Source organism: Drosophila yakuba, chromosome 3R, assembly GCF_016746365.2.
Source record: "Drosophila yakuba strain Tai18E2 chromosome 3R, Prin_Dyak_Tai18E2_2.1, whole genome shotgun sequence".
NCBI lineage: Eukaryota > Metazoa > Arthropoda > Insecta > Diptera > Drosophilidae > Drosophila > Drosophila yakuba.
The window spans coordinates 4,486,955-4,514,392 of NC_052530.2; the positions used below are offsets into that span (position 1 = coordinate 4,486,955).

The 27,438-nt window shown below is 42.7% G+C and overlaps 1 protein-coding gene across 1 annotated transcript; it reads left to right on the plus strand.

Annotated features, from left to right (window-relative positions):
- Positions 1-25,200: 25,200 nt before the first annotated feature.
- Positions 25,201-26,700, plus strand: LOC6535502. The gene has a single exon (XM_002096097.3). The coding sequence runs from the start codon at positions 25,242-25,244 to the stop codon at positions 26,583-26,585; it is 1,344 nt and encodes a 447-aa protein (XP_002096133.1). The 5' UTR covers positions 25,201-25,241; the 3' UTR covers positions 26,586-26,700.
- The last annotated feature ends 738 nt before the right edge of the window (positions 26,701-27,438 follow it).

Below are 27,438 nucleotides of genomic sequence, written 5' to 3' on the forward strand. Positions count from 1 at the left end.
CTGTGCGAGCTGTCATTGAACTTGTACGCTCTTGATTGATTTATATTGTGCTGGCTGGATGATGTATCTCTGGATCTATGGTAAATCAGCTTAAGCAGCCCGACGATCGTTGATATCTTGCTCTTAACACGCCGCTCGAAACACGAAGCGGTGGAAAAGCAGCAGCCAGCAGAAATCTCGAGTCGAGTCGGCGAATCTAATGAAAGGTGTATTAATTATATTAGATATCCCCAGCAACACGATCTTCGCTGTTCTCGGCTACTGTTCGAGCTCTCGGCCTGAAAGTGGTTTTATCTGCCCGTTTTCTGTTTCACCAAGGGCCTTAGCCTCCGCCGCGGTCTAGGCCATAATTTAAAGCTGGCTCTTTGGACATGAGGTGTGGGGAGTGGGGGGCTGCAGGCCAGGAAAATGGGTTGGGGCGGCTAAAACTGGCGCTTAAAAGTGCGTTTAAACAGACCTTTCGGCCGGATTGGGCTTGGCGCGCGGGCGTGGCCTTTGTATATATTCCCTGGTTTTTAGCCTCGGTCCCCATAATCCCTAATAATAATCATGTGCTGTAATTGACGATTTATGCTAAGCCCGATATAATTTACGCCGTCGGAAACACTGGGGCCTCACCTCAAACCGCTGAGCAGGAGGCGGAGAAGAAGTATCGCATAAATCATAACTGCACCTGGGTTGGCAAAAGGGGCAGCTGGAACCTGGAACCTAGAGCATGGAATCTGGAGACCAGGAACACCAGATCTCTGGGACTTGTGATCCAAGTACCCACTGCTACCGACCATGCAGCGATGGCTCAACAAATATTTCCCACACACGCCGGCGTCGTTACACGGACCAAAAGCATGGCACTACACAAGCCATACACGTATGTCGGGCAGGTTACACACAATGCAAATGAGTTCGCATAAGTCAGTTAAGGTAATGGCCAAAATAACAGGAATAGAAGAGCCAATACTCTTAAGGAGCAGCAATGATAACTCATATGCTTTGTTCAAGTGATCAAATAAATAATGTAATAACTTTTCATTCGATTTAGATATGGTTTGAATTTTTCTTACTAAATGAAACTTGAAATATCACCAGTTATAGGTCAAAACTACGAAATATTTTTAAATATTTTCTTTACCATAATATCAGATGTGTGTGGAGTTCTAAAAACTTTTTATTACGTGTGAAGGACCTTACATTCCACACTTACTATTCCACTTACATTCTCTTTAGTTATAAACATTTAAATAACATTTGTAATATAAATAAATTTGCACTTTAACTTTAACCAGATTACTCTTATACCCCATCCTGTTCAATAGTGTACTTAAAAGTGTTGGCAAATTTATTGTTGTCGGTTGTCGGTCGAACCGCCGATTTGCGATCCATTCCGCAAAAGGCTACCGTATTTGATCTTGGACTCCTGCCCCCCAAGACTGGAATCACCGAGCCCCCGTAATTACCAGGCACCGTCAAAAAAAGGGGAGAATGGGGGGAAATCTTCTGGAGCTGCGTGCCAGTGCCAGCTTGTCTGCCATTTGGGCAGGCCTTCCAAAAACGTCGCTGACATAACTGTACCAACCACCGAGTTGTGTTGCGTGGTGTGTGGTTGGTGGCTGGTGGTTTAGGTGATTTTGGCAGGCGGTTTTCGAGAACCACTGCTTCGGCAGCCCCAGATTTCGGCGAACGTCGCTGTTTTTGGCATCAAACACATGTCGAGGCACATGAAAGGATCGCGGACCTGGAATCTGAAGCTGAATCGGTATCTGAATCTAGTAGAGCAGATATATGGTCGGATCGGGGCTCAGGCTTTGCATGTTTGGCGTTTCAATGCGCATTAATTTTGCATAGCCGGTCGTTGTTGTCGACACGAATGGCTATGAAAGGTTAATAAATCAAATGCATATGCATATGCATGGGACAGCCGCTGCACCTGAGATCCTGGCATGCGAGTCTATACTACATATTTTTTGGATTTTTTCCTGGCCGCTTTATGCGTTTATAATTTCCTCAATGCCCGTTTATGGCCAATCCAGGGGCAATCAAAATCAGCGCCTTTTGTGACCGAGCCGCATTAACACCAAATTAAGGTTGGATTTAATGGCAAAAAGGAAATTGGGTCATCTTCGTATCTTCATAGACCGCAGCAATTTAGTTAACGATTCCCCTACGCCGCCTTGAATGAGTTATAAACCACGTTACACGCCACTTGGGTGCACTTAATCTGAGTTTTACGACCCAGTTGGACAGCGACTGCCGGCTTTGTTACACCGATCACGTACTGGGATTAATCACTAAATTAATTGAAACAATTTCCAAGCACGGCCGACAACACAGCGCCACAAATTAATCAGGCGATGCTGATCGACTTGATCATGATCACTGATCAACGATCACCGATCTCCGATCACCGATGATCACCCCGATTCGCTCGGTGTTGATCGCCATGTTCGTGGCTCGTACGTGTCTGGCATTTCAAAAAGGCCAACTGAGCCAAATGAGTTGTCCAACGATCTAACACATGTCGCTCAGCTCATCAATGGGTGATCAATAAGGTTCGCCGATCGTGGCGGCCCCCATTTATACCCCAAACTAAAACAGTACAGTGAGTTGAAACTGTTCTCATCTATATTTCTATGGCCAATTGCCAGCCACTAAAGTGATCATTAATGATCGTTTTGCGCTGCAGCTGCAGAAAAACCTTACTGGCTGACTGCTAATAACTTTTAATTAAATTAAAACTCCGCCTATTTGCGTTTAGCGCTCTCGTGGTCGTGATCATTTCGGTATCATCATCATGTCAGCGGCGGCCAAACAACAAATGCCTTTTCACACCACCGATCAGCAATCAGCGATCAGCGGCGACCCCCACAAAAGAGGCAACGGTGCAACAGGTGCAGGCACGATCTTAGGATGCCTTTCGCCTTATTTCCCAAGCTCAGTGCCCCAGTGGAGCTTGTTTTGGCATTAACCGTTGGCTTTCGGGTCTAGCCAGATGGAATCTGCGGCTCCACCCACTTCACGGCCCTACACTGGGTAAAAAGCTGTTCCAAATGGAATCATTTAACAAAAACTTTTAGCCAGGTGGTAATTCAACTGCAGAAGAAGGCCCCTTAGGCTACATTATTATATTCTAAAATGAAATAAATTAACAGAATTCTAATACTAAATAGGTATGTTCACCTTAAAAGCTTCCTAAAAATTGTGACAAAAAGAAAATATATATATGTAAGGATCTATTTGTTGCAGTGTACTCCCAAGCCAACCCTGCCCTGGCACTCCACCGCAATCCTGCGGAATCCAAGACGCTGGAATGGCAATCACTTAAATCGTTGCGATTATGATCAGCAACAGCATCGTTCGGCGTTATGTTTTCCTTGAGTTGTACCACTTTGGGTTGTTTGGGCTTGTTGTAGCTGCGGTTTCCTACTGTTGCGCTGCTATTACTGTTGCTCTTGTTGTCGCTGCCGCCAAACATAATTGATCAATTAAAAATTAATACCAACTTTGTCTAGCTTTGGGCCGATCACAATAAAATTCCCCATTAAGCACGCCAGTTTGTCGTACGAAATTAAAATAAAGATCTGCCAAGATAGCAGGGAATGCGATCAATATCCATTGGTAGTCTCAATTTTGTCATCAAGTCATAATCAATCAATAATAAAGGCGAACGAACTTATTTTATTTTAGATAATTTGTTAATTTATCTAATAATTTATCAAAAACTATTTAAATATTCATTTTGCAAATGATCTTTTTGCTAAAATATTGGGTAAATTTTATCAATTAAAATATATGCAGCCTCTCTAGATTTTGCATTAATCAGCTAGACTCAGTTCTTTGATTCCCAAAAATCTCGATCGTAAACTAATTCTAAGCGGTCTATATTACAGTCTGGGAAATTTCACCTCATTGGGTGGTCTATTGGGACCACACACGACTTAGGAGCGACTAAAGTCTTGTCATAATACCGAGATGGTCGGCTACTTAAGTCAAATGAGTTAGTGCCACCAAAATGTCTGTGACGCACAATGTGCAAACAATGGATCGCGGAGCTTTTGGCTCTTTGATTTATATAGTAAGTCGGGCGAGAGAACCGAACTCCATCCATAAAGACATCGATGGCTATATAGACCCTAATCCTCCCGTCGTCATGCACCGACTTTGTTGTGCTAATTAGCGTTCAAGTTTATGTGACATTTTTAAGCAGGGCCACACACACGGCCTGGGGATCTGACCCACCAATCCGGCAATCCACCGAACGGCGATCATTGATCCACCGGTGCTTGGTGCTTGGTGGTTGGTGGCTAGTGGTTTCTATGACCTGGCTGGTGGTGCGGCGCTGTCGAGGTGTCGCTGCCAACGGTCGTTACAACTTGGATGCCATTCGACCACTTTCCTTGTCGCGTTGATACTTCCATTTCTTCTAACGTTTCCCCCACTAGTTATCTCGACTTCATTTTTCTATGGACCACCAGCGATCTCGATCTCGATGTCTTCTTTTTGTCTGGGAGACAGCAGCCGATCATAACAATCGTCGCTGAATGCTGCGGGTTGCGTGTGGCCTTTGTCCGATTTATGATTCAATTTTATTGTTAATTGAAATTCAACTAGTTAAGTGTCTCTGGAGATATTTGGGTGCGGTCACAGCCTCTTTTTTTGTTTTGGTTTTCGTGTTGACCCTTTGGCTTGTTTTGGTTTTGTTTTGATCGCTGTAAAACTGTCGTCCCAATTGATTTGCTGTCCCTCGATCACGGCTCAGTGCTTCAATCATGGCTCGTTGATCCTGATTTATGAGCATCACCATCATTGCTGCTTTATTACTATTAAGGTGGGCGTTCCACACAGTAGTCTGTTCGTAAATCCGATAATGGGTTTATGACTCCTTTTACATCGCTCGACTTTCACTGCGGCGGCTTCAATTGAAAAGTAGCTCCCTCTAGTCGCCGGTAATCAGCAACTTAATGCCCAGTAGAGCAGAAGCCATTATAAGGGTCCAACTGGCAGTCCAGGTCGTAGTCCGAGTTTATTGAGGAGGATTTCGGATAGGAACACATGCAACGATTTCCTGATTAACACTTTGAGCATAATTCTACCGCCGGCGACAGAGTGCACATAACAAACAGCCGGCCCAGCTGAATGGATGTGGCTGCCAGCATCTCATGCAATGCACTTCGAGAATGGGAGTAAGTTGGAGGGAAGAGTCTAGGATGTCGACCGCAAAGGTACCTGGTACTTAACGTTCCAAAACCTGGAATAAATAAAATATTCCTTGTAGAACAAAGTCTCTTTTAAAGTACTCATACAAATTTAAAACGGGGTTTTACTTATTTTTTATCAATGGAACATAAGTAAGTGATCCTTGGCCAATTAAGTTCAAACCAAAACAAGAGAGAACGCAGTAGTCGAGTTCCCCGACTATCTGATACCCGTTACTCAGCTAGTGGAAGTGCGGAGTGTCTTCAACTCTGACAGTTTTTGGCGGTTTGTGGGCGTTGGAGTGGGCGTGGCAAAATTTTTTTTGGCAAATTAATAAAAAATTTACAAGACTAATACAAAAATGAAAAAATATTAAAACATTTTTCAAAAGTGTGGGCGTGGCAGCTTTGGGCGGTTTGTGGGCGTGGCAAAAAGTTTTTTTGCAAATCGATAGAAATTTACAAGACCAATACAAAAATGAAAATATATCAAAACATTTTGCAAAAGTGTGGACGTGGCAGTTTTGGGCGGTTTGTGGGCGTTAGGGTGGGCGTGGCAACATGAATCGACAAACTTGCGCTGCGTCTATGTCCCTGGAGTCTGTATACTTAATCTCAACTTTTTAGCTTTTGTAGTTCCTGAGCTCTCTGTGTTTATACGGACAGACGGACATGGCCAGATCGACTCGGCTACTGATCCTGATCAAGAATATATATACTTTATATGGTCGGAAACGCTTCTGCCTGTTACATACTTTTCAACGAATCTAGTATACCCTTTTACTCTACGAGTAACGGGTATAACTAGACTTCTAGAAGACTAGGTTTCCTTCTCAGCCGTGTGTACACCGTCTTACTATTAGAATACCCATTGAATTGGGCCTGTTCTCGTTTTAGTTTCAGCTGGAACTCCCGTTTCCCGTTCCCCGATCTCAAGCCCAATCCGCGTCCATGGCGCGTGCGCAAAGCCGCCAGCAGCCGCCGCCGCAGAGACAAATTCTAATGGTGGATAACAGCGGAGGAACAGAATTATTGGTGGAGCCGGGAACGGAAACTGGGCAGCTCTGGACTGGGGGTCTGCGGCCTCGTGCTGATTGTCTGTAAGTAGCTGAGGGCAAAACTTCTTCAAAAACCAAAGGCTGCACATTAAACAAAGTGAATTGCAGTCGCTGGAGCTGACGCAGCATTCACGTTTTGTATTACTACTTGAAACTAGTTGCTGGTCGCTTACTCGGAGTCGCTGGACTTGGATGTTCCGCATTCCTTGGCTAATTTAACGGCGTGAAAATACATGTTCTACGCTAGGGTTAGTAACTGATTAGGCTTGATGATGCGCGATCGTATTTCGCAGACGGACCCATTGACAAACGGCGCCGGCGCCGCTGCTAGTTGCTTTAAATGAAAGTGAATTGCTGACTACTTCTCATTACCCACTGAAGTTTTTATGGAAAGGTTAATGGCACTTGAGGAAAACGTCTCAATTTTGTTTGCCAATTAACTACCTCTACAATTATGTAGATATATAAGTCGCTCGTCATTCGTCAAAAATGTATTCATATATACTAACTTATCATTATACCCGTTACTCGTAGAGTAAAAGGTATACTACATTCGTTGAAAAGTATGTAACAGGCAAAAGGAAGCGTTTCCGACCATATAAAGCATATATATTCTTGATCAGGACCAATAGCCGAGTCGATATGACCATGTCCGTCTGTCCGACTGTCTGTCCGTCCGTATGAACGCTGTGATCTCAGGAACTACAAAAGCTAGAAAGTTGAGATTAAGCATATTGACTCCAGAGACATTGACGCAGCGCAAGTTTGTCGAATCATGCTGCCACGCCCACTCTAACGCCAACAAACCGCACAAAATTGCCACGCCCACACTTTTGAAAAATGTTTTAATATTCTTTAATTTTGTATTGGTCTTGTAAATTTCTATCGATTTGCCAAAAAACTTTTTGCCACGCCCACTCTAACGCCCACAAACCGTCAAAAGCTGCTACGCCCACACTTTTGAAAAATGTTTTGATATTTTTTCAATTTTGGATTGGTCTTGTAAATTTCTATCGATTTGCCAAACAACTTTCTGCCACGCCTACTCTAACGCCTACAAACCGCCAAAAACGGTGTTTAAGACTCTTCTTCTCCCCTTCACTAGCTGAGTAACGGGTATCAGATAGTCGGGGAACTCGACTATAATCTCTACATAATATAATAATATTAATAATATAATATAATCTTTATAAACTTTGATCAGCAAGCTGTTTCTTAGTGAAGACTACTCTACTATCTCCAACCAGAAACCCATTCAACTGCGATTCGAATTCGATTCGAATTCAAGTGGCGATCAGGCAATGTCTCGATCGTTGCTCTTCACCACGACAGCTTGAAAACTCCCCACACCCCATGGATCGCTCTCTCTCCGGCACTTTCCCCTACTTTTCCGACCTTTTTTCGGTTTCGAAATGCAACTTCATAGAGTACGAGTGAGATACTCGTACTTCCACTCCAGCTTGTGGGCCCTGCAGTCGCCAGTCAGTGAACAGTGAGCGGTGACTTTTGAATGGCAGTGGATGGATGTTTTGAGTGACCAAGCACCAGCAGTAGCCATAAAAGTCAGAAAGCTCCAAACGGCCGCTTTTGTCTAAGCCATAAACTGGGAAACTGGGAACTGGCCAGAAGGCTAGGAAACAATTTATTTACGAGGCGGGCCTCTTTCGCTCCCAGCATGCGGAACAGACAACTATTGATTTTTGGGCCCCAAACGCGGACAACAATTAAACGGAGCTCCCAGCTGTAAAGCACTGTTAATGGCTCACTCTAGACGTTGTTTGTTTCCTACCTGCTTTTAGCCGGACTCCAGTGCTCCAAGGTGCCATGCAAATGATGTCATTTGTTGGCGCAAGGCTCGGCTCTCTGCCCCAAAAGATCTCAGTTTGGGTTGACAGCTGCCGGAGATTGGACGGCATTTGGCAGCTCGGCGAGACATTTATGGTCGGCCAGTCAAAAGTTGGACGCTTGTGTTATAAAGTTGTAAAATTGGTTCCATCAATCGTTTATGATGGCGTTTTCATTTTCGACTCGGTTCTAGGCTCTCGTGGCTTTGGGGAAGCTTTCCGCTTCTTTTTCTAGTCCATGGAGTCAGGTTAAGCTGTCCAGCTTAACCTTTAGCTGCTCTCTGCGCGTGCCAAAAGGCAACAAACGAGATTTTTACGAGACGCGGACCTCCTGCCTCCAACTCTCCTCGTGGGCCACACCAACAAACCCAGCATGGATCCCCCGGACCATGTTGAACTCGGTTCACAGATTTATAACAAAGATATCGGCCGTAAAGCCGACACGCTGCGTCGTCTCCTCCGAGCCTCCGGATACTGAAAGAAATGCAATCTGACGATGCAAAGTGCGAAGCTCTTTCATCGATTACTTTTGAAATCTACATAAATGTGCGATAAAATGGCATTGCCAATAGAAAGAAATGCTTTTGGATTTTGTATTATTTTAGCCCAATGAAAGATGTTTTAAAATTTATTTGTATTGTGCTTTACAATCAATGTTTTGGATTAAGTTATATCATGTAAAATGTAAATAATGCAATAGATTATATGAATTGGCCAATTAAAGAATGCTTAGCTGTTCGGTTTATTAAATGAAATAATATATACTTAACAAACTTTTCTCAGTGTAGGGACTCCATATAGCCTTACCTCATGCTATGAGCTATTAGAGTTCAGCGAAACCAAGTCAGGGCCTGAAGAACCCAAACCCAAGCCCAAACCCATACCCAAACCCGCTCCAGTCCAGGCAATCCATTAGCCACTGCGTTGTTTTCTTCGCTGCTTTTCCATGAGGTTTTCTGGATGCGTTTTTCTGCTCTGTGATATTTTTTATTTTTGCATCGTCGGCATCTAACAAATCGTTCTGTAATTTGATAGCTCAGATGTTTATGACTGTGGCCAGGCAGTTTTTAATGGGGCGGCTTACGGTCCTACAGAGCAACTCTCGATGATCGGGACTTGGTACTAAGTTGCCTAAAAAGAAACGAAACGTCGGCTAAGACAACAACTCTTTTACGCCCCGGAAAAACTGGACCTCAATCGAGTCGCTGGCACATTTCGATGGCTTGGGCTTTGGTTTGGGTTTGGGCCATGGTAATGGGGCTGCCGGTGCGTTGATCGCCTGCCAAATCGCACAAAATATGCTAAAAGGTTTCGCTAGATCAATTTAGAGATTTTTTGTTTAGATAAGCCTTCGTTTATTGGCTAACCAAATGGTTTAGAGCCGGTGCTTTTGCGCGGACGCACAGACCCCGCAAACATGTTACTTAATCTCAAATGGCGCTGGCCGCCTCGATACGGATACCTTCCCGAAAATCAAGAGGGGCAGCAGCCGGATTGGGGGCCAACATATGTTTCTGCCTCGTATCAGATCCGAGCCAACGGCAATGACAAAGCAAAGCCAAGCCGAGATGGAGTCGCAGATTTGGCTGGTGGAGTTGGAGATGGAGATGGAGTGGCAAACTCCAAAACTCAGGTGCAGCAGGAGGCACATACTTCCGGAGGCCACTTTGAAATCACTGAGAAAAGAGATTTGGAATTTTGTAAGTACTTGTTTTTGGGGCTTTAATTTTATTTGTTTAAAAGAGACATAAAAACTGTTGTGGTAAAACCCACTAAAAACTGATTGCTTCTTAATGGGCAGCTTAACTATTTTAAGTAAGGGGTTTTCGGTTAGAATAATGCATTGAATAGCTCATAACATAAAACACTCATTTAAAAGACGTAGGTAATTTTAAAATAATAATAAAACGTGTTGTTATTAGTTAATTACAATTACGTCTGCCAATTTTAGGAACTGCATTTTACAGAGTGCAGGAGTGTGTGCCTTATAACTAGATGAAATTGACATAAAAGGCCAAACCCATTGCGGATTGCATAACCAGTTGACCAGCAACCCATTTCCATGTTGATTAATGAGCGGGTTGTGTTTTAGCCGCCAGAGTTTTGCCATGTTGCGACAGGGCCACGTCAGTTTAAGCTGGAAGAGATCTCCTGCTCTCCTCGGGCATCCGCGATCATAATGATGATGCGGTGTCAGGTCAGCATCAAGAGCTGTCCGTCGCCCCTGGAACACCGGACAACTGAAAAACTGGACAGCCGGACAGTTGGACAGCTGGACTGCGGAGCAGGAGTTTAAATGTTTACTTTTCCCCGTCGCCAGTTGATGTCACAGAAAAATGAAAACAAGGGGGAATAACTAGGCGAGGAAAACGAAGACGCAAGTGCCCTATGAAACATATGCAATTTATAATATTACAACTTGCATAAACTTAATTTATAACATTGTTTAAATTTGCGCAGAGAAATATAATATAATTCAAAATTAAATCATAAAATAATATTAGCTACATCTATATAAAGACTATATAAAATTTTAATACTTAATGGACATTAATCGATTTTATGAAAAAATTCCATAGCTTTAAAAAGTTTTGAAGTTGAAAATCCCTGATGATTTCAAAGGATACTTATCAAAACCTACTGCACATTTAAGAGTCCCCCAGCAAGGGTAACAAAGAGTCACACATGGAAATAAAATCGCGGAAAATAGCCAACTTAATTAAATGAAAATATATATTTTACCAAAGCGATCTTGTTGCGCCTGCCGCCTCATGTCCCAACGTCCCTGCCTGCGCCACTTGTTCCCTCTTTAGCTGGTGTCGCCTTGCGTGTCAACTGAACATCATGCGTAGCGCAGAGTCTCTCCTTTTGGCTGATTCTCCCCACCAAAAAAGTAAGCGCGTAGAAGCCCCAATCCGAGCCCATGTCCCCCCGGACAATCTCCTCCCCCGGCAAGTGCTTACATGTTACACCAATTTCAGTCTGGAAATCCTTGTCTGGTCTTAATATGATTTAGTAGCCGCATGCTTGGCTTGACAAGTGTCCATTTGAATACTCATTGGCTCAACAAGCAGCTAGTCCCCAGACTGGCACTGGCACTAGCAGTGGCGTTGGCACTGGCTCCTGGGATCTAAGCCTTACCCCCTGTAAAGAGAGGGCCCCTGCTAGGCCCCACCATCGTTGATTTGTGTGTAATTTAATGAAATTTACATAATATTTTGTTTTTAATGAGGCCTAAGGTGATGTTTAAATGCTTTGACTTGGCATAGTCGGTAGTCTTGGTCGGTAGCTGGTTGGCTTGCCATTAAGTCCGGTTGCGATGCGGAATGGCGCCGACTGCTGCTCCATTTTGGACTACCAGTTTTGCATTATTTTTGGACTTTGGGCCCGCGACCTGCCACAAATCCGCAAATCCTTAGCCCAAATGTAATCCTTAGGCCGGAATGCTGAGAAATAAAGAATCCCTTTTAATTGTCTGACAAATTTGCTGCAACTTAATTAAAGGGCGATAAAGTTGGCCCCATCCGCTCGGCTTTCCCCGGCTAATTAAGTCACTTTGGCACCGCTATCTGCTGCTGGCACACACATATTTCATGTTGCTTGACGCTCGGAGACGTCCTGTACAGGTTGCACTCCCTGCCGCCACTCGGGAGCGCGTCGTCCGTCCAAAAAGGGTGTTCCAATCAAAACAGACAAACACCTTTGCAAAATGCACTCGAGCACTGATAACTTGGCAAGGCGAGCCCATGCCATTTCCCTTCGGTGCCCGTTAATAAGCGTAGATTATTTATGTTTATTAACCCTTAACATGTTTGCATTTTGTAAAACGAGACTCTTAATGTGAGCTTTATCAGGCCCGGCATTTGCAATTGCTTTAGGTAGGCTGTACATTTCGGTGAAGTGCGGTACAAACCAAAAGTTGGCAAATCTGTAGATGTATTTAGTCATATGTATACAGTCGAAAAAGTATTTTACGTATTTTACACGAAGTATGCCATTGCTAATTGTTCAATAAGCAGAATAGAAATTTGATTAGTTGTTCTGTGGTTATGATTTTGAAAACAAGATTACTTTAGTCGGAAAACTTTCATATCAAAAGCTTATGCTTGCGCCTATTAACGCCTATTAATCACGATAACGATAAATAAGAAAAAAATCTTTATAAATCTCATCTTATACCAAGTAAAGGATTGAGCCATCAGCTTTCTCTTTCTGCAGGGCATTGGGGAGCCGGAAAAGCCCAACCTCAGCCCGGCGATAAGTGCCAATCGGTGCGCTGCCTTTTCCTGTCACTGGCGAACCACTGGCGAACCGCTCCTCCAACCCAAATGTTATATGTATTTATGTACATACGTGTATAAAGAAGAACCTAACCCGATTCCATTGATTTGACGGCGGCGCTCCTCTGCAGATTGTTTTAATGATGCTCCCAACTCGCGGAAGGGGAAAAAAGAGGGGTTTGGGGCACGGGGCATGGGGCATGGAGCACGGGGGTTCTCCACTGGCGCCCGATTCGAGGATGGTCGGTTAATGCACTTTTTTACATGATCATATGCGTTTATCTTTTTGTTCCTCGATGGCGGCCAGTTATCGGCCGGTTTTTGGTGCTTTGGCACTCATTTAATAAGTTTGTTTTGGCTAAGAGATTACATGAACCTGCAGTGTTCAATCGCAATCAAATTTTTGTTGAATTTCTTCTTTTTTCTCAGAAAAGGACGGTGCAGACTGCGATTGCCCCAACTCCTTGGAGTACGCAATCTCTGGTCCCTCCATATCTGTCGCAGAGTTTTCCTTTTGCTGTGCTTTTGAGTTGGGTATTCGTGTTTTGCGTTCTTCATTTGGACCCTTGGCGTAAAGTGTCGCTTGGCGAGTATCGTGTGACATATCGAGTGTGAAGTGTCAATTTGAATTTATTGATAACGCACTGAGGTCGTCTCACTTTGGCTCCTCCAACCTCCGACCAACCAGCATTTTATTTCTAAAGCAGGTCTACGGAGGGAACCCAATTACAGCCGCATAAATTCCGCCACCAAGTGCTTGGCTATTTGCGGCTGGAATTTATGAAACGCTGATTTCTGCCATCCATTGCCATTGCAATCAGCTGAAAAACTCCGGGGAAGAACCAGGCGAACCAAACAGACATGGCCATAAAAGTGTCCTCGTCTCGCGCTCATCATCATCTTAACTCTCTTTTTGCCCGCAAATTGTTATTTATCACGGTGAGCTCTATAAATTCAACAATTTCGCTTATTGCGACGGTGGTTTGCATCTAATCAATTTCCGAACGTCTAAATCAATGATTAAGAATGTCCACGTTCTGGAAATGGCAAAATCTTTGCAAAAATAAGACCTTGTGCCTTGGGTCTGAGATTTGTCTTTGCTTGATTGTATTCATGCCACTACTAAAAATTGTCATTTTATATTTAGAAATAAAACGGGTAATAAATATTCAGATATAGTTACCATTACATTTTCATATATTATATATAAGTGTGCATCTTGAAATTTGTAATAAAATGTCAAAACTTATGTAATATTAAAGCGAATTGGGCAATGATTATTTATCATTATTATTAAAGCTTGCCTATAATAAGACTTTGTTGAAAAGGAAAGTGATATCAAAAATGTATTCATACATAAATATATACCATTAAATATTCATTCTATAATCCTCTACATATAACATATATGAAGGAATTTTCTATTGTATGAATGATTTCCATTTTATGAATGGCATGATCCTTATTTAAATGAACTAAGAAGTTCTCATATTTTTCCAGTGCATATTGACAACGATTCGATGCGGCTGCGACGACAGGAAACATCGTGTAAAACTAGCTAAAGGTACATGTTGTGAACATGAAAGGGCTCGGTCTGGTCGATCTGGTAACCATGGAGCTGCGGAGCAGTGGACATGGCTCTTATCGTCGCGACCGGGCCAACAATGAAAGCTACAACATTATAATGGACAGGCCGAAAGCGGTTCAAAACCAAGCCAAAACCACAACCCAAACTAAATCCAAAAACAAATCCCCACAGCTGCAGGGCAACGCCACACGCGCGACGATCGATGATCTCTTTTCGTCTTTTCCGTCTTTTCCGCCTTTTTAGTCTTTTGCGTTTTCCTGCTGCTGCTCCTGCTCCTGCGACCTCCACTTTGGACACGCCGGTGCACCGGCCCCGATAAATAAAAGCGGCGCTGGCTCCAAGACCCCAGATCCCAGAAGATCAGGCCAAGATCCGAGTCGGGTCCAACTCCAACTCCAACTGCAATTCCAAGTCGAGTGCCAGGCGACAATGAAACGTCTATTTTCCCCACATATCCAGACACTGGGATCCGGACGGACTGGAGGACGGGCTAATGTACACACGAATGTGTTGCAATTGTCACGCCAAGTGAAGTTACAAATTTATGAATGCCAAAAAGGCGGCGGCCCTCCTCACTTTTTCGACTCCATCCGCGAGTCTTGCTGGGAGTCTGTTTCCCTGTTTTCCCTTCTTTCAGTCATCTCTGGGATGTGCTTGGCGAGTATCTGTGAGGTTGACTTGGCACACGGCACGCGGCAATACAAAAACCCATAAATATGTTAAGAGTCAGAGTCAAAAGTTTGCTGGTGCTGTGCGGTCTAAAGCAGAAAAATACAGAGACGTATCCGACTTTCTCATTAAGGAGAAGACTTCAATTCGATTCGATGGGCAGGTCAGGGTCCTCCAGACATTAAGGTAAGTCCCTGCGAGGTATTTTTAAGCTCCTCAGGGCACGGATGAAGTTGAGATCATGATAACTACTCAATACAAGTTTTTATGTGCTTAGAATGACCTTACCATAAAATGTAATTACTTATATATCATTAAAATTCCCCATAAAAATAATTAAAGCACTCATTTGAAAAAGATTTATGACTTACTTAGTGACACATAGTTGTTCTGATTTTTGGAAAGCTTTCCGCAAAGATTAGACTCGAGATTATAAAGATTTGATTTTATATTATTATTACCAAACATTTCTAACCTAAGAAGTAGATTACAGATGATCGGCAACCTAATCTCCGGCTAATTTAATTTCCTTTAGCTGGTCATTGCTTTCACCATCATCTAAAAACCATCAAAGCATAATCCAAACTTCGCAGGCACTTCTCTCTCCTTCCACCTTCCCCCTCCACTTAGCTTTATAGCCAATTTAAATAAGATAATGTCCACGGCGAAGGGGAAGTAATGTGAATGCCCCCAATTGTAATTAAAGCGCAATAAGCTACATCAATATTTTTCGCTGTTCTGACAGCAGCAAGCCTTTTCAGCCTTTTCAGACTCAGAGCCAGAGACCAACTCCCAGTTTGAGCTATCCAACGCTCGGATTCTGCAGCCAAGAGCACTCAGAGATTCACGAGGGCTTTCGAGGGAGAACTGGTGGACCCATCAATGGATTGCAGCTCGGCTGAGACAGCGTTTCCAATGATTTATTGAATTTAAATCACTTGTATTGGCAACAGTCCCGCTGTGAATTTGTGACATTTTCGTAAACGAAAAATGTCAGTTACGATTTTTTATCGACTACAAATTCGAATGTGCTGGTATTTTTTCCAATGAGATAGAGGCCCAGAAATGCAGGCCCTAGGATCTGAAGCGTCTCTATGGTAATCTCGGTAATGGCGTTACGGTACATGACGATCTTAAAACCAGCTTAAACTACTGTAAAATATAGTTCAGACTCATTTGGAGCTATAAATTCCCGCGGGGCCATTAAATTACGGCACGCAACACGACGGCAGAAACCATCATCGGAGCCTTAACCGCTAATAAAGTTATTAACTCGCATCAAAGTTTGGCTTGTTAAACTCCCATAAAAATTCAAAATATATCAGCAGACGCGGCAAGCGAGCAAATCAATAAATGCATATAAATGTTTTCGGGGGAGATACATTTGATTCCAGTACATGTGATGGGGTTTCGCTGACGACCGCTCAACATCGTTCATTAATTAGAAAGCGATCTTGGAGCATGGAGCTTGGAGCATGGAGTTTGGAGTTGGAGTTTGGAGTTTAGAGCCGCAGGCTCGATGTTCCCCCAATTAGAAATCGACCAAAATGACTTCATTAGAAAACTATAACAGCCTTGTTAACATTGTCTCCAAACTTGCGGGTTCAGAAAAGTCACGAAACTCATGAAATAGTTTTAGCTCCAAAGATCCTAAACCTTTTCTGTATTTTCTGTGTTTTAAGTAGTATTTAATTATTTTATGGACGGTACAATTTTGGGTCTGTCATAAAAATCAGACCTCAGTTCATTCCAAGCCTCATTATCGGAGTTAAGCATTTGTTGGGCATTCCAAAAGAGACCTCATAAATTTCCATGGCTCGTGGAAAAGTTGGGAAATCAAACATATTTATATGACAAGCAAATCACTTAGCCATCGGCTTGACTCGAGCCTCCAGGCCTTCCAAACCAACACCTTCTATCCAAGCGGTCTAACCACCAGGCAATTGAATTCAATTGGCTTTCAATGCCGCAGCACGACTTGAGCTAAGAAAAAATCAATTTTTATGATCAATCTCACTTGGCGTGTCTCGAAATTGGCAAATTAGCCCGCAAAATTGCCGCAAACAATCTCCAAAGGTTTTCATTTTATTCGCCGGCGGGCCCCGGCTTACCCCACCCATCTAATATATTAGATGGCAATTTATTTTAGTTTAAGCCGTTTGCCCCTCTGTCCCAAAAAGAAATGCAAATTGGAATAAAAATTAAAACAGAAAACTAAATAGGGAAAAATATTTTCGATCAGATTTTATCGCGTTTTTTATTTGTGGCTTTATCTCTTTATCTCGATCGTAGTGTCGGCATCTCCGGGCGACAAAGTGAAAAATTTCTACCAAAACAGAAACAACGCACAGAGGCATACGAATACCTAATTAATTGAACCGAGAGGTCCCCAAAATTTCGACCTTATGACTTGCTTTGACACTTTGGCTTTGTCTTAGAGAAGAAACCCTTGTGCAGCAGCCATAAATTCAACGGCAATTATGTCAGTTTATTTGGAGCAAAGCATATGTTAATTTATGTAGCTTCAAGATATAATGGATCCAATAGTCGAGATGCAAGAGGCGGAATATGGGCAGTTCACAATTAGATGCTGATTTCGATATGTAAACAGCAGGTGTTAACAAAGCCAAACCAGAAGAGCCGGCCACCAGTTGCTTCAAAAATGTTTCGTTAATAATGCATAGACACATCCATTTTACAAAAGCTGTTCAGCCTAAACATTCGTAATTTTAAAATGGGACACAGCATGATCCAAACGACAACTATCCGAAGATGGAAGAAAGTAGCTGGCTAAACAAAAGAATTTAGAATTTACATTTGTATAACTACTAAATCATTATGTTCCTTGCAAGATAAGTAAATGGTTGCCGTTTGTCAAAAATCCTCTTTACAATAAATAAAATATATTTGCAAATGGGTTTTAAAAGACTTAGGATGTAATGCATAATTTCAAGAAAGATCTCTATAGTCACTTACCTAATGCAAATTCCAGAACAGAGGGACACATGAAAGTAGGACTGCTCACTAGCTTCACATAGCGGCGATGGCGTTAATAGTTCATAACCCTATAATAAATCGTCCATTTGCAATCTCCTTGGAATTAACATTTTTAAAGAAGGATCGTAATGATCTTGTGTGGTTGATTTCAGTGCTCATTAATTCACCCAGTGACTGCTAATGATGCACCCTCAATCATTTACACGATTCACAAGCCATAAACATGTGCGAAATTCTGGGGGAACAGCCACCCTTTTCCATGTGGCATTTTCCTTTGTTGCCACCCAAGCACTTGTCAGCAATGGCGCCAAGTGGAAAATATGATGGGGATTGGGAATCCCTCCAATGAGGAGTGCCACAACTGGGTGACTTATTAGCAATCTAATTAAGTTGTTCCAAATGAAATGTGACATATGTACAACATATCATTTATTTGCCAGGATTAAATTGGATTTAAAAACAAAGTGAAGAAGGGCAAAAAGGGTGCTACTTGCAACGAAATTAACACGTTTAATGTTATTATTTATTAAAATTATAATCTAACCCAGCTGAATAATTACAATAAAACTATCCTCAAAATTCTATTTATCTTGTATTACGCAAATCTCAATCAGTAGGTATCTACTAAAATCGTGTTATAAAGTTAACGTTTTTCTAGTAGCAACAACTTATTTAGGCTTCGCATTTATATAACTAAAAATTCAAAATATATAACAAATTAAATTACCTTTTCCCACCATTCTGTGGACAGGTTTATAGGTTTCCATTGGTTCATCGGCATCGACGTCCTTCGCACTTGGCCATCATAAATTATCCTCGTAATGAGACTCAACAGGCGCCGCTGTGGATGCTGCTCCCGATGCCCCTATGCTACCCATTGCCGCACTCGAATTGCATTTAAAATACATTTAAAAAAGCGCTGGCCCATTTATCATTTTGGTTTATTTATTGCAGACCAATCCTTTCCACCCAACTTGCTGGGGACTGCTGCTGTTTGTACGCATCCCCATACCGCCCGATGAATAATTGCCACCATCTAGGCGGAATGTTATCAGCGGCATAATTAAATAACGCCAGGAGGTAGTCAGATCTAGAAATTCGTGTACTCAGTTATGACTAACACCTCCGGTCAACTGTGATCGCCGATCATGTTCTTCTAATTGCCATGAGCCTGCGATATTCCTAATTTTCTGCTCAGTCATGGCATTTATCTATTTAAATAACCGAATTCATAAGCGAGTCAAAACAAAAATCAATTAAAGCGAACGCAATAATCGATCAATGGCAATTGCTGCACTGAGAAGGAGAGAGTGCCCGATAGTGATCACCCGGCCGAGATCGCTCCGTTTTGGTCCCATCCCATATCTGCGGTTGTTCCACCTGATCTCGCAGCGAATAAAAATGGAAAAACGAGTTGACCGAAAGATCGAGCAACTTCCAATTAAACGTCAAGCTAAATGAAGCGTAAAATTGCCCGTTGCTGCCGGTCTTGAATGCGGTTTTTCTTAAAACACACACACTCACACACAGAGACACACACACTCCAGCGGAACCGAGAAGAATGTGCGATCCTCTTTTGCAAATGTGACAGTGTAATAAAAAATCAATTTCACAATAAATATCTCTTGTTTCCGCAGCGATCCGGCCGGCGGAGGCCGAGGAAACCAGAATATCTTATCACAACCAGGCATCGCGGAGCGTGAAGTGGTACTTAGGATGAGGATCTGGAGATCAGGTGATCAAGAGATCTGGAGATCCGAAGATCGAGAAGATCGGGAATCGCGAACTTAGTGTCGGGCATCGAAAAGATTGGAGGGACAAATGAAAAGTGTGGTAGCCCAACTGTCAGCGATTGATGTAGCAGCCCTTTATCATTATCACATCTGGCCCGGGGCAGGTACCAGACATTGACAGAAAACCGAGAATCAAGAATCGAGTATAAGTATCAGGAATCGAGTATCGGCAATCGCCGCGTGTCCCGCTCAGGACAAATGCCTAAGCAGCCCGTCAGCGTCGGAGAGTCTGGCCCAGATCCGCAAAGCGGATTCGCGGTGCACTCAAAAAAAATGTTCACAATTTTTGTTAGAGTTTCCTGGAAATTCGTTAAAGCATCTTACACAAAAGCAAAGTTGATTGCTTGACTGTAAATTTTTAAAATTCTTTTTAGGCAATCAAATGCAAACCAAAGGAATTACTCTTCATATTACTTAAACGCACTACTTTAATATAAGTTGAAAAAAATTCATTTAAGCAACGTTTTCAAATTATAAAATATTTTTCCTAGAGTTATCATCTATGTACTATTTTATATCAATGCTTAAGAGTCCTTTTATACACATCACTATCACCTTAAATATTTCCCAAGTGCAGACATACCGAAAATAAATACTCTGCAACATGTCGCAGCCCCTGTCTGCTGTCTGTTATCTTAAAAACCTTGTTGTCGTCTTAATTATTGCGTTAATGAGTTTTCTGTTTGCTCTTCTTCCCTCCAGCCAACCCGTTCCGCCGCACAGTAATACAGCATCTCGTGCTATTATCAATCAATCGGCGATCGACGATCGTCGATGGTCGATGGTAGGCTGGATCGAAAGTCTGTGGCAGGAATACTCGGCTGATCATATGCGGCGATAAGCGACCAATCTACAATATGTTTGTATAAAAAATAGTGTGAGTGCTATCGCCTTGCACTGATATTTATTAAGAAGCGACGATAAGCGATCTTACGTAGCATGCCGCAGAAAAAAAAAGGAATGCGATCTTAAGGACCGACAGGATACGAAATTCCAGTAGTGGGGGTCACAGCTTATGGATTTCCATGTCGGAAGATCCCCCACCCCACCTTTTAAAGTCCCACATTTAATTAGCACGTTCAATTATACTCGTATATATCCACAGCTCAATACAATGGATCAATAAACAATTTATCTGGGTGTGCGTGTTCCATTTCATTGCTTCAACTCTGAGTTTAACTTTGATTAATTGTGGGAGCCAAGAATTCCCACTGCGAAAGGGTTCTCATTTCTCCCCCATTCCCATTCCTTCTCTATGATCTCGGTGTGGTTTCCCAACTCGGGCAAGAATAAATTGGTGAGGTACTCAGGCGTGTAGTTTCCTCGGAGGAGTGAAAAATTAATGATTTGTTGATTTATGAATTGGACCGGGAGGTCAAGTCAAGTGTACAATGATAAACGAAGGCGAAAACATAAAGTATCCAGAGTGAGGAGGACATGGGGTGGTTCGCTGTCTGTGGGGTCTCTTGGGAATTTTGTGGGTGAGTAATTGAAACCGATCATGGAGAACTGGGAAAAGTGAACAGTAGATGAGTTCTGCATGATTGCTTACTAAAAGGAAATCAGGTTATAAATTGTGTTTTTTTCAGTGCCGAATAACCTCAATACAGGTGACTAAATGATCGACAAGACTTGAAAAGACCACTTAGGAAACTGTCTATCTAATGAGCTGAAACAGATTCCCTAGTTAAGACATTCAGAAGCAAAACAATCAAACTCCATAGAATTAAAATCTCAGATCAATAGTTTGGACATTCAGAAGCAAAACAATTTGCAGTAAAACAGCACTAAAATAAATAACATCCCATCATTGGATCGCTCCAAAAAGCATACAATAGATATCCGCCCTTTGAAAAGCCAAGACAATACACTTCCATCTGGAGTCCATTTGGGGAACACAACGTCAAGTGTTGGATGCATAATTCGGCTGTGGACTTCACTTTATGACCGAAGAACATTTGTGACTAAATGCAGCTGGGAATTGTGGAGCTACCACCTCGCAGGTTGGCTGCATTCTTATGCAAATCGCTGTTGGAGTGCCAACAAAGGAGATCATGATCATAGTCCACATTTTGTTGGCCGATTGTTAGGCGCTCATTGTTTGGCCAGTTTATGGATCGCCAATTTACGACTGCTTAGAAGGAAACGTGTCGAATGACACAAAGTGCTATCAAACATTAAGGTAGCAAAAGGAAAACCATTAAATCCGCATCTATGAACATGTTAATTTCTCAATTGTTTGCTTTGGCCATATATACAGTCACATACCCATAGACACTCGCCTCAATTAGTTTTCACTTTTATGCAGAGTGCACCGAACATAATTGCAATAACTTAGGAAAACACAACAAACAAGCAGCAAAACATACTCAAATTCAACCAAATAAAATCACCAAGCCATTCAAATTGATTACAAAACCAAGACATGCGAACACACTCTGAGCCCCGAGGATGAATCCTGTCCAGGTCTTCTGATAAACATGACTTGGCGAAAAGTTTTGTTCAGTTTGTTTGGACTGATGCCTGTTTTTATTGTTTAGCTCGTTATCAAGTCAAAATAATCAGCAGTCGGCAGTGGATCTGCGGCACTAACAATTGTCATTGTTAAAGGCAAGCCAAGCTCACAAGAGCCAACCAAGTTCAAGTCCACATGGCAAATGTGCCCCATCATGTCGGGCCATCCAAGTGCCAACCATGTGCCGTCCAGGGGCATCCAGCTTCCAGGGGCCCCCTTAAAAAGTGAAGCTCCTCATCATCGCCACCGAAACAGGAACAAAATCAGAATCTCCCGAGTCTAAAGCTCCCCCAGACGCTCCGAACAATGCAACATGATTCGCGAATTATAAACACCACGCGCTAATGCGAAAAACGGGGGGTTCGATCCTCGAATTGGCAATACCCTAGGATTGTACTATCAAAACAAGTTGCTCAAGCAAGTTTAATTTCCTGGGAACCTTAATGGGAATGCCTTAATTTATGGTTCTGAGTACAACTATCATAAACGCGGTTGGTAGACGAGCCACAAACTAAATAGTGTTTATCATATTATTTCTAAGAAATGGAACAAGTTAGGAAGTTGTATAAATAAATACATACATCTCTTTCATATTTGTAATATTTAAAAACTAATAGCTCATACCCTCTTAGAAAGAGTATCTCAACCATAATTTTCATATATTTCTGGAGCAATATAATCGCTGGCTGTCTGGAAATTAAGCAGCCGCCGCAGACAGACGATTCCGGAGATTCGCTGAAAGTCCCGTCCCGGTAATTGTGGCAAGTGGTGCGCCTCTTGTGGCTGCCGTTGCAGCTACTGCTTTCCACTTCACCGTGGCAGCAGCAAACTGCAACTGCAAACTGAAACTGCAAGACACAGCTAACAACAGCTCTACACAGAAGCCAAAACGTGTCGTCCTTTTGAGCCACTTGAAGTGCTGCCCCTTCAGCTGAAGAGTGTGTCTTGATGTTGCGGCTGCCGTTGTTGCAGTTGCTGCTGCAGCAGTTGTTGTCATCATCTTGGTACGTGTTGCAAGAGCAGCAGCGGCGGCAGCAACAGCCTCGTTTTTAATTAAACAATGTAAGCAGAAGGCAAGGAAGAAGCTAAAAAATAATACAAAGACCCAACCAAGTTCAAGTTGGCTTGTGTGAGTTATGAGTTGCGCAATCACGACTTCTTGTCTCTGCCCAAAAAACGCAGTCTTCCTCTTTTCGGGCTGGCTGATTAAGTTTTAGAACAAATGAATTAAAAAACGTGCACTTACCTTTTTCTGGCGGCGGCAAAGGCTACCAATCGTGTTGGCTTGTCAGTATGGAGGTGTGAAGTAATTTGGCCAAAAGGGATTACCTGATTTAGCAGTGGCAGCTGTACCTCTGCTGCCGCCTGATCCTTTTGTGCTGGCCCGGTTTTTATGGCTATAGGAATTTCAGGCAGATGCTTGAACTTTTTGATTTCACTTACCTGCAAGTAAGGAGGAATATGCTCGTACATACATATGTATGTAAACAGCGTTTTAAGCTCCAACGATCTCTGTGTAAAGATAAAATATTGTAATTCATTTAAGTGAACAAATCAGGCAGAGATCAGGCAGAGGCTAAAAGAACTGTCCACTTGGGAGTCAGGAAAAGTCAAAAGCCAACAGCCTCCACGGTAGATTGTTGTGATGTGATTACGTCAAAATTATTAAAACAGTCTCGAGTCCCTCATACATACTCTGTATGTCATGTTTCCCAATTCGTCTGCTGCCTTGATCGACACTGATCTCAGATAAGACAGTCAAACAGCAAACCAACCAAAAAATGTATATTATAGCCGAAAAACCGAACAGCAGAGACAAGTGCATTTGCATCAGAGATATCCCCCGATCTCCACCAACCCGTTTTCCAAATCTCGTGTGAAGCAACGTTTTCCCAAAAGATGAAAACAGAGTCGCTGAGAATTTATAAACACGGGATTTGGGGTGTACCGAACAACTTGTTGAAAAATATGAACAAATGAAAATATTTTCACCAACCAGGCCAAAACATAAATGTGCATTAAATAGACATTAAGTTGGCTCCCCGCTCAAGATTGTCAGCATTGTCTGTTCCCGGGTTTTATGCTTTGACAGGCCATAGACACACACAAGGCTGACTACAATGCCATTAGTCCCTTGACAAAAGCCAGCCCAACGACAATTGACAACGACGGGTATCCAAAAGTATCAATGGAAAACGCAGGGCAACTTTACAAGTTAGGCTGGGAAACGGTGTGAACTTTCTTGAACACTTACAAAAATTGTTTAATATTAGTGTTTACACATTTTATATAAGTCCATATAATAACTATCTTACTAGATTTTTAAGAAAATCGGAGTAACTAGTTGTCCTTCAAACGATTTTGTTATTTTACTTCATTATACATATATGTATTTTCTCTTTGATTATATTTAAAATACATTAGTGACAAATGTGTACAAAGATATATGTACGTGCCTTTGATTATTATAAATTTACTTACAAATAATATTTACTTTTTACATATTACCTAGAAACACTTTATTAAAAAGGATTCGCTGTCATGGTTTCAACCGCTTTTATCTGCTACTTTAAGTCATTTATATAATAATAGTTCCAACACTATAAATTTGGAAAATATACTTGTTTTCAGTGCATTCTAACTCGTTCTGGTTTCAATTGTGATTCCTCTAATCGCTCGTTAAGCTCCCAGACAAAAACACACGGCTTTGATTATTAGATCGTTGAAGCTCACACAGAATCCATTCCATTCTATTCCATTCCATTCGGTGGGACTGTTCTCCTCTTAAGATTCCTCTGCGAGAGTTGTTAGCATTTCCTAGAAGCCAAGCCAGGGCAAGCCAAATGCGTTTTGTCCGACGCATCCGGCCAAGATTCTGGACTGGAGCAGGGCAGCTAGAGGAGGTAGCTGGGAACACGTCTGGGTTCGTGTAATATGCAAACTAGTGAGTCTCTCTAGCGATAACTGTACAGATAGGGGTTTTCAGCAGCAACACAGGCCTACAAATTGCAGGCAGTATACGACGACGCGATTTATGAAGACTGGCAAATCACGGCGCGATCCTACAGATCAGGTAGTACAGGTAACGCCTGCTGAAAGCTGGCACAGCTGTTGCAAAAGGATTAGCCTGCACAAGAGATAAGGACACTGGGTAATCCTCCCCACTACCTGACTCACTCCCCAATCCACTACCTAAATTTGCATAAAAACTTAGGTTCTTCAAACCAAGAGCACATTCAACCAACAGCAACCTTCGAGGAAGCAACTCAGTCATCACATTCAACAAATAATACATATAATAGTTCAGCATGTCGCAAATGCACAATACCGCATTCTACAAGGACGCCCTGGATGCTCAGCAAAATAGCTGCCCAACGATGGAGGAACTTGAGCCAAACTACATCGACAGCCTGCACATCATATTCTTCGAGCAGATTTTCGAAGAGATCGACAACCTGATCGATCAAGTTCGCATGGCTAGGGCCTATCCACAGTTCATGCCCCAGATTCTCAAGTTCTGGCAGAGGCGACTTCACCTGATCATTGGACCAAATACGCCCTTCCTTGGACTCCTGGACATCGAGGACTACGTCTTCTTCATGGAACACATGGCTGATAGCTTCACGGATCTGCATGTCCACGATGGCGTTGGTTCATTTTCGGAATTCTACGACTACATCACACACTTGTGCGACATCAATATCACCAAGTTTCCCAAGGTGGACACTTGTATACTGGCGGGAAATCCCAACACTGTAGTTGATGAGGACATCCGGGACTTGACGGTGATGTTGCCCAATCTCAAACGCCTAATGACCTGCATGAATCTGTCTGGCATATATATGCGTGGCTTCAAGAAGTTGGAGGAGCTCGTCTTCAACTCCTTGTACCACTCGGTGCCACTGGACAGCCGCTGGATGCAGGATATCTGTCTGACAATGACCAATTTAAGGGTCCTTGACATCACCGATCAGTTCGACAGTTGCGTAAGGCTCACAGACATCAAATTGCCCAATCTGGAAGTGCTGAAAATCAACTTGAGCACCGTGGAATGCATGCTATCGGAGGTGCTACAGTTGCCCAAGTTGCAGAAACTATCCGTGCGATTCGATGATTCCCGGCAATTGAACGCAGACCAGGAGACCATCTTCCAGCAGATTGTGGTGGCCAAGAGTGAGAGGATCACCAGAATTGCCCTGAACAACGAAGTGGTCCAATTGCCAGCTCGCTGGCAACAAAGCCTGCTGATGGAACTGCCCAAGCTGAGGAGGGTGATCTGCGAGAACTGGAGCCACAATGACTTCTTTCTGGATCGCCAGCACATGCCCTGCCACCAAATGGAGGCGCTCAGCTTCAGTGGCTGGGAGATCGTGCGGGAGACTCAACTCATGGAACTGGTGGCCGAGTGCGTCAATCTGGAGCACTTGGCTCTGAACAGCTACCATAGCAACTGGGAGAAGCTCACTAAGCTCGTGAACATCCGCAATCAGGAGAGGAATCCACGACCCCTGCAGGTATTTAGTGACATGATGTGGGGCAACTTCACACCCGAGGAATACTATCACTGGCAGAGCAACAAATATGTTCAGGTCACCTGTGACAGCAGCGAATACGAATACCAAGAGGATGGCTTCGAGTTTGATTTTGAGTAACATTAATACTGCCAATTGTATATATACGCCTACACTAACATTTTTTCATGAATTTTGTAATTTTATGTAGTTTGTATTGTAAATAAATAAGACGCACTGGCTAGATCAAAAGCAACACAAGTTTTCATTCTCAAACACTCCCCAATTGCAGGCAATTTTCCAAGAGGTATCCTCCAACGGCAAATATTTATTTATTTCGCATTGCAGCGCTTTAGGGTCTGGCAAATGGAAAAATCAACACACTTTATGGCCAGCCAAATGATTTAACTGTGCTCTGGGCCCCAAGTTGCCTTCTTGGCTTCTTGGACTCTCCTCACATGTGGCATGACCTCCACTAACATGGCCAGTTAATTTCGCGAGGCATAAATTATTTGATTTGATTGAGTCGGAAAATGAGTTCGCAAAGTGCCCAAAGCTCTTTGCCGACTGGCCAACTCAGTTCCCCGATCACCGAACCTCCTGACTATTGGCAAGCTGGCAAAAAGAAAAAAGTTTGGCTTTTTGGTTTGGCATTGGATTTGGCTCTCTTACTTCAGGGTTGGCACAGTACAACTACTTGTAAATAAGCGAGATTATAGATGCTTAACTACAAATTGCTGGCAATTTAAATACAACTTTTTTTATTTCATATTAGAAATGTTACCTTTAAACATAAATGATAACTTATAGTATTTTATTTTTCCGTAGCATATCTGCTATTAAACATCACGCGAAGGAAATTAAGCAATTTTAAAAAATGTGCAGCCGGCAAATGATTTACAAAACATTTCTCTTCGGAAAATATGGCTCTGGGAAAAATGAGCGTAGTTTGGCTTTCGTTTTCCAGCATTACGTGAGCCGATCGCGTCCGTCG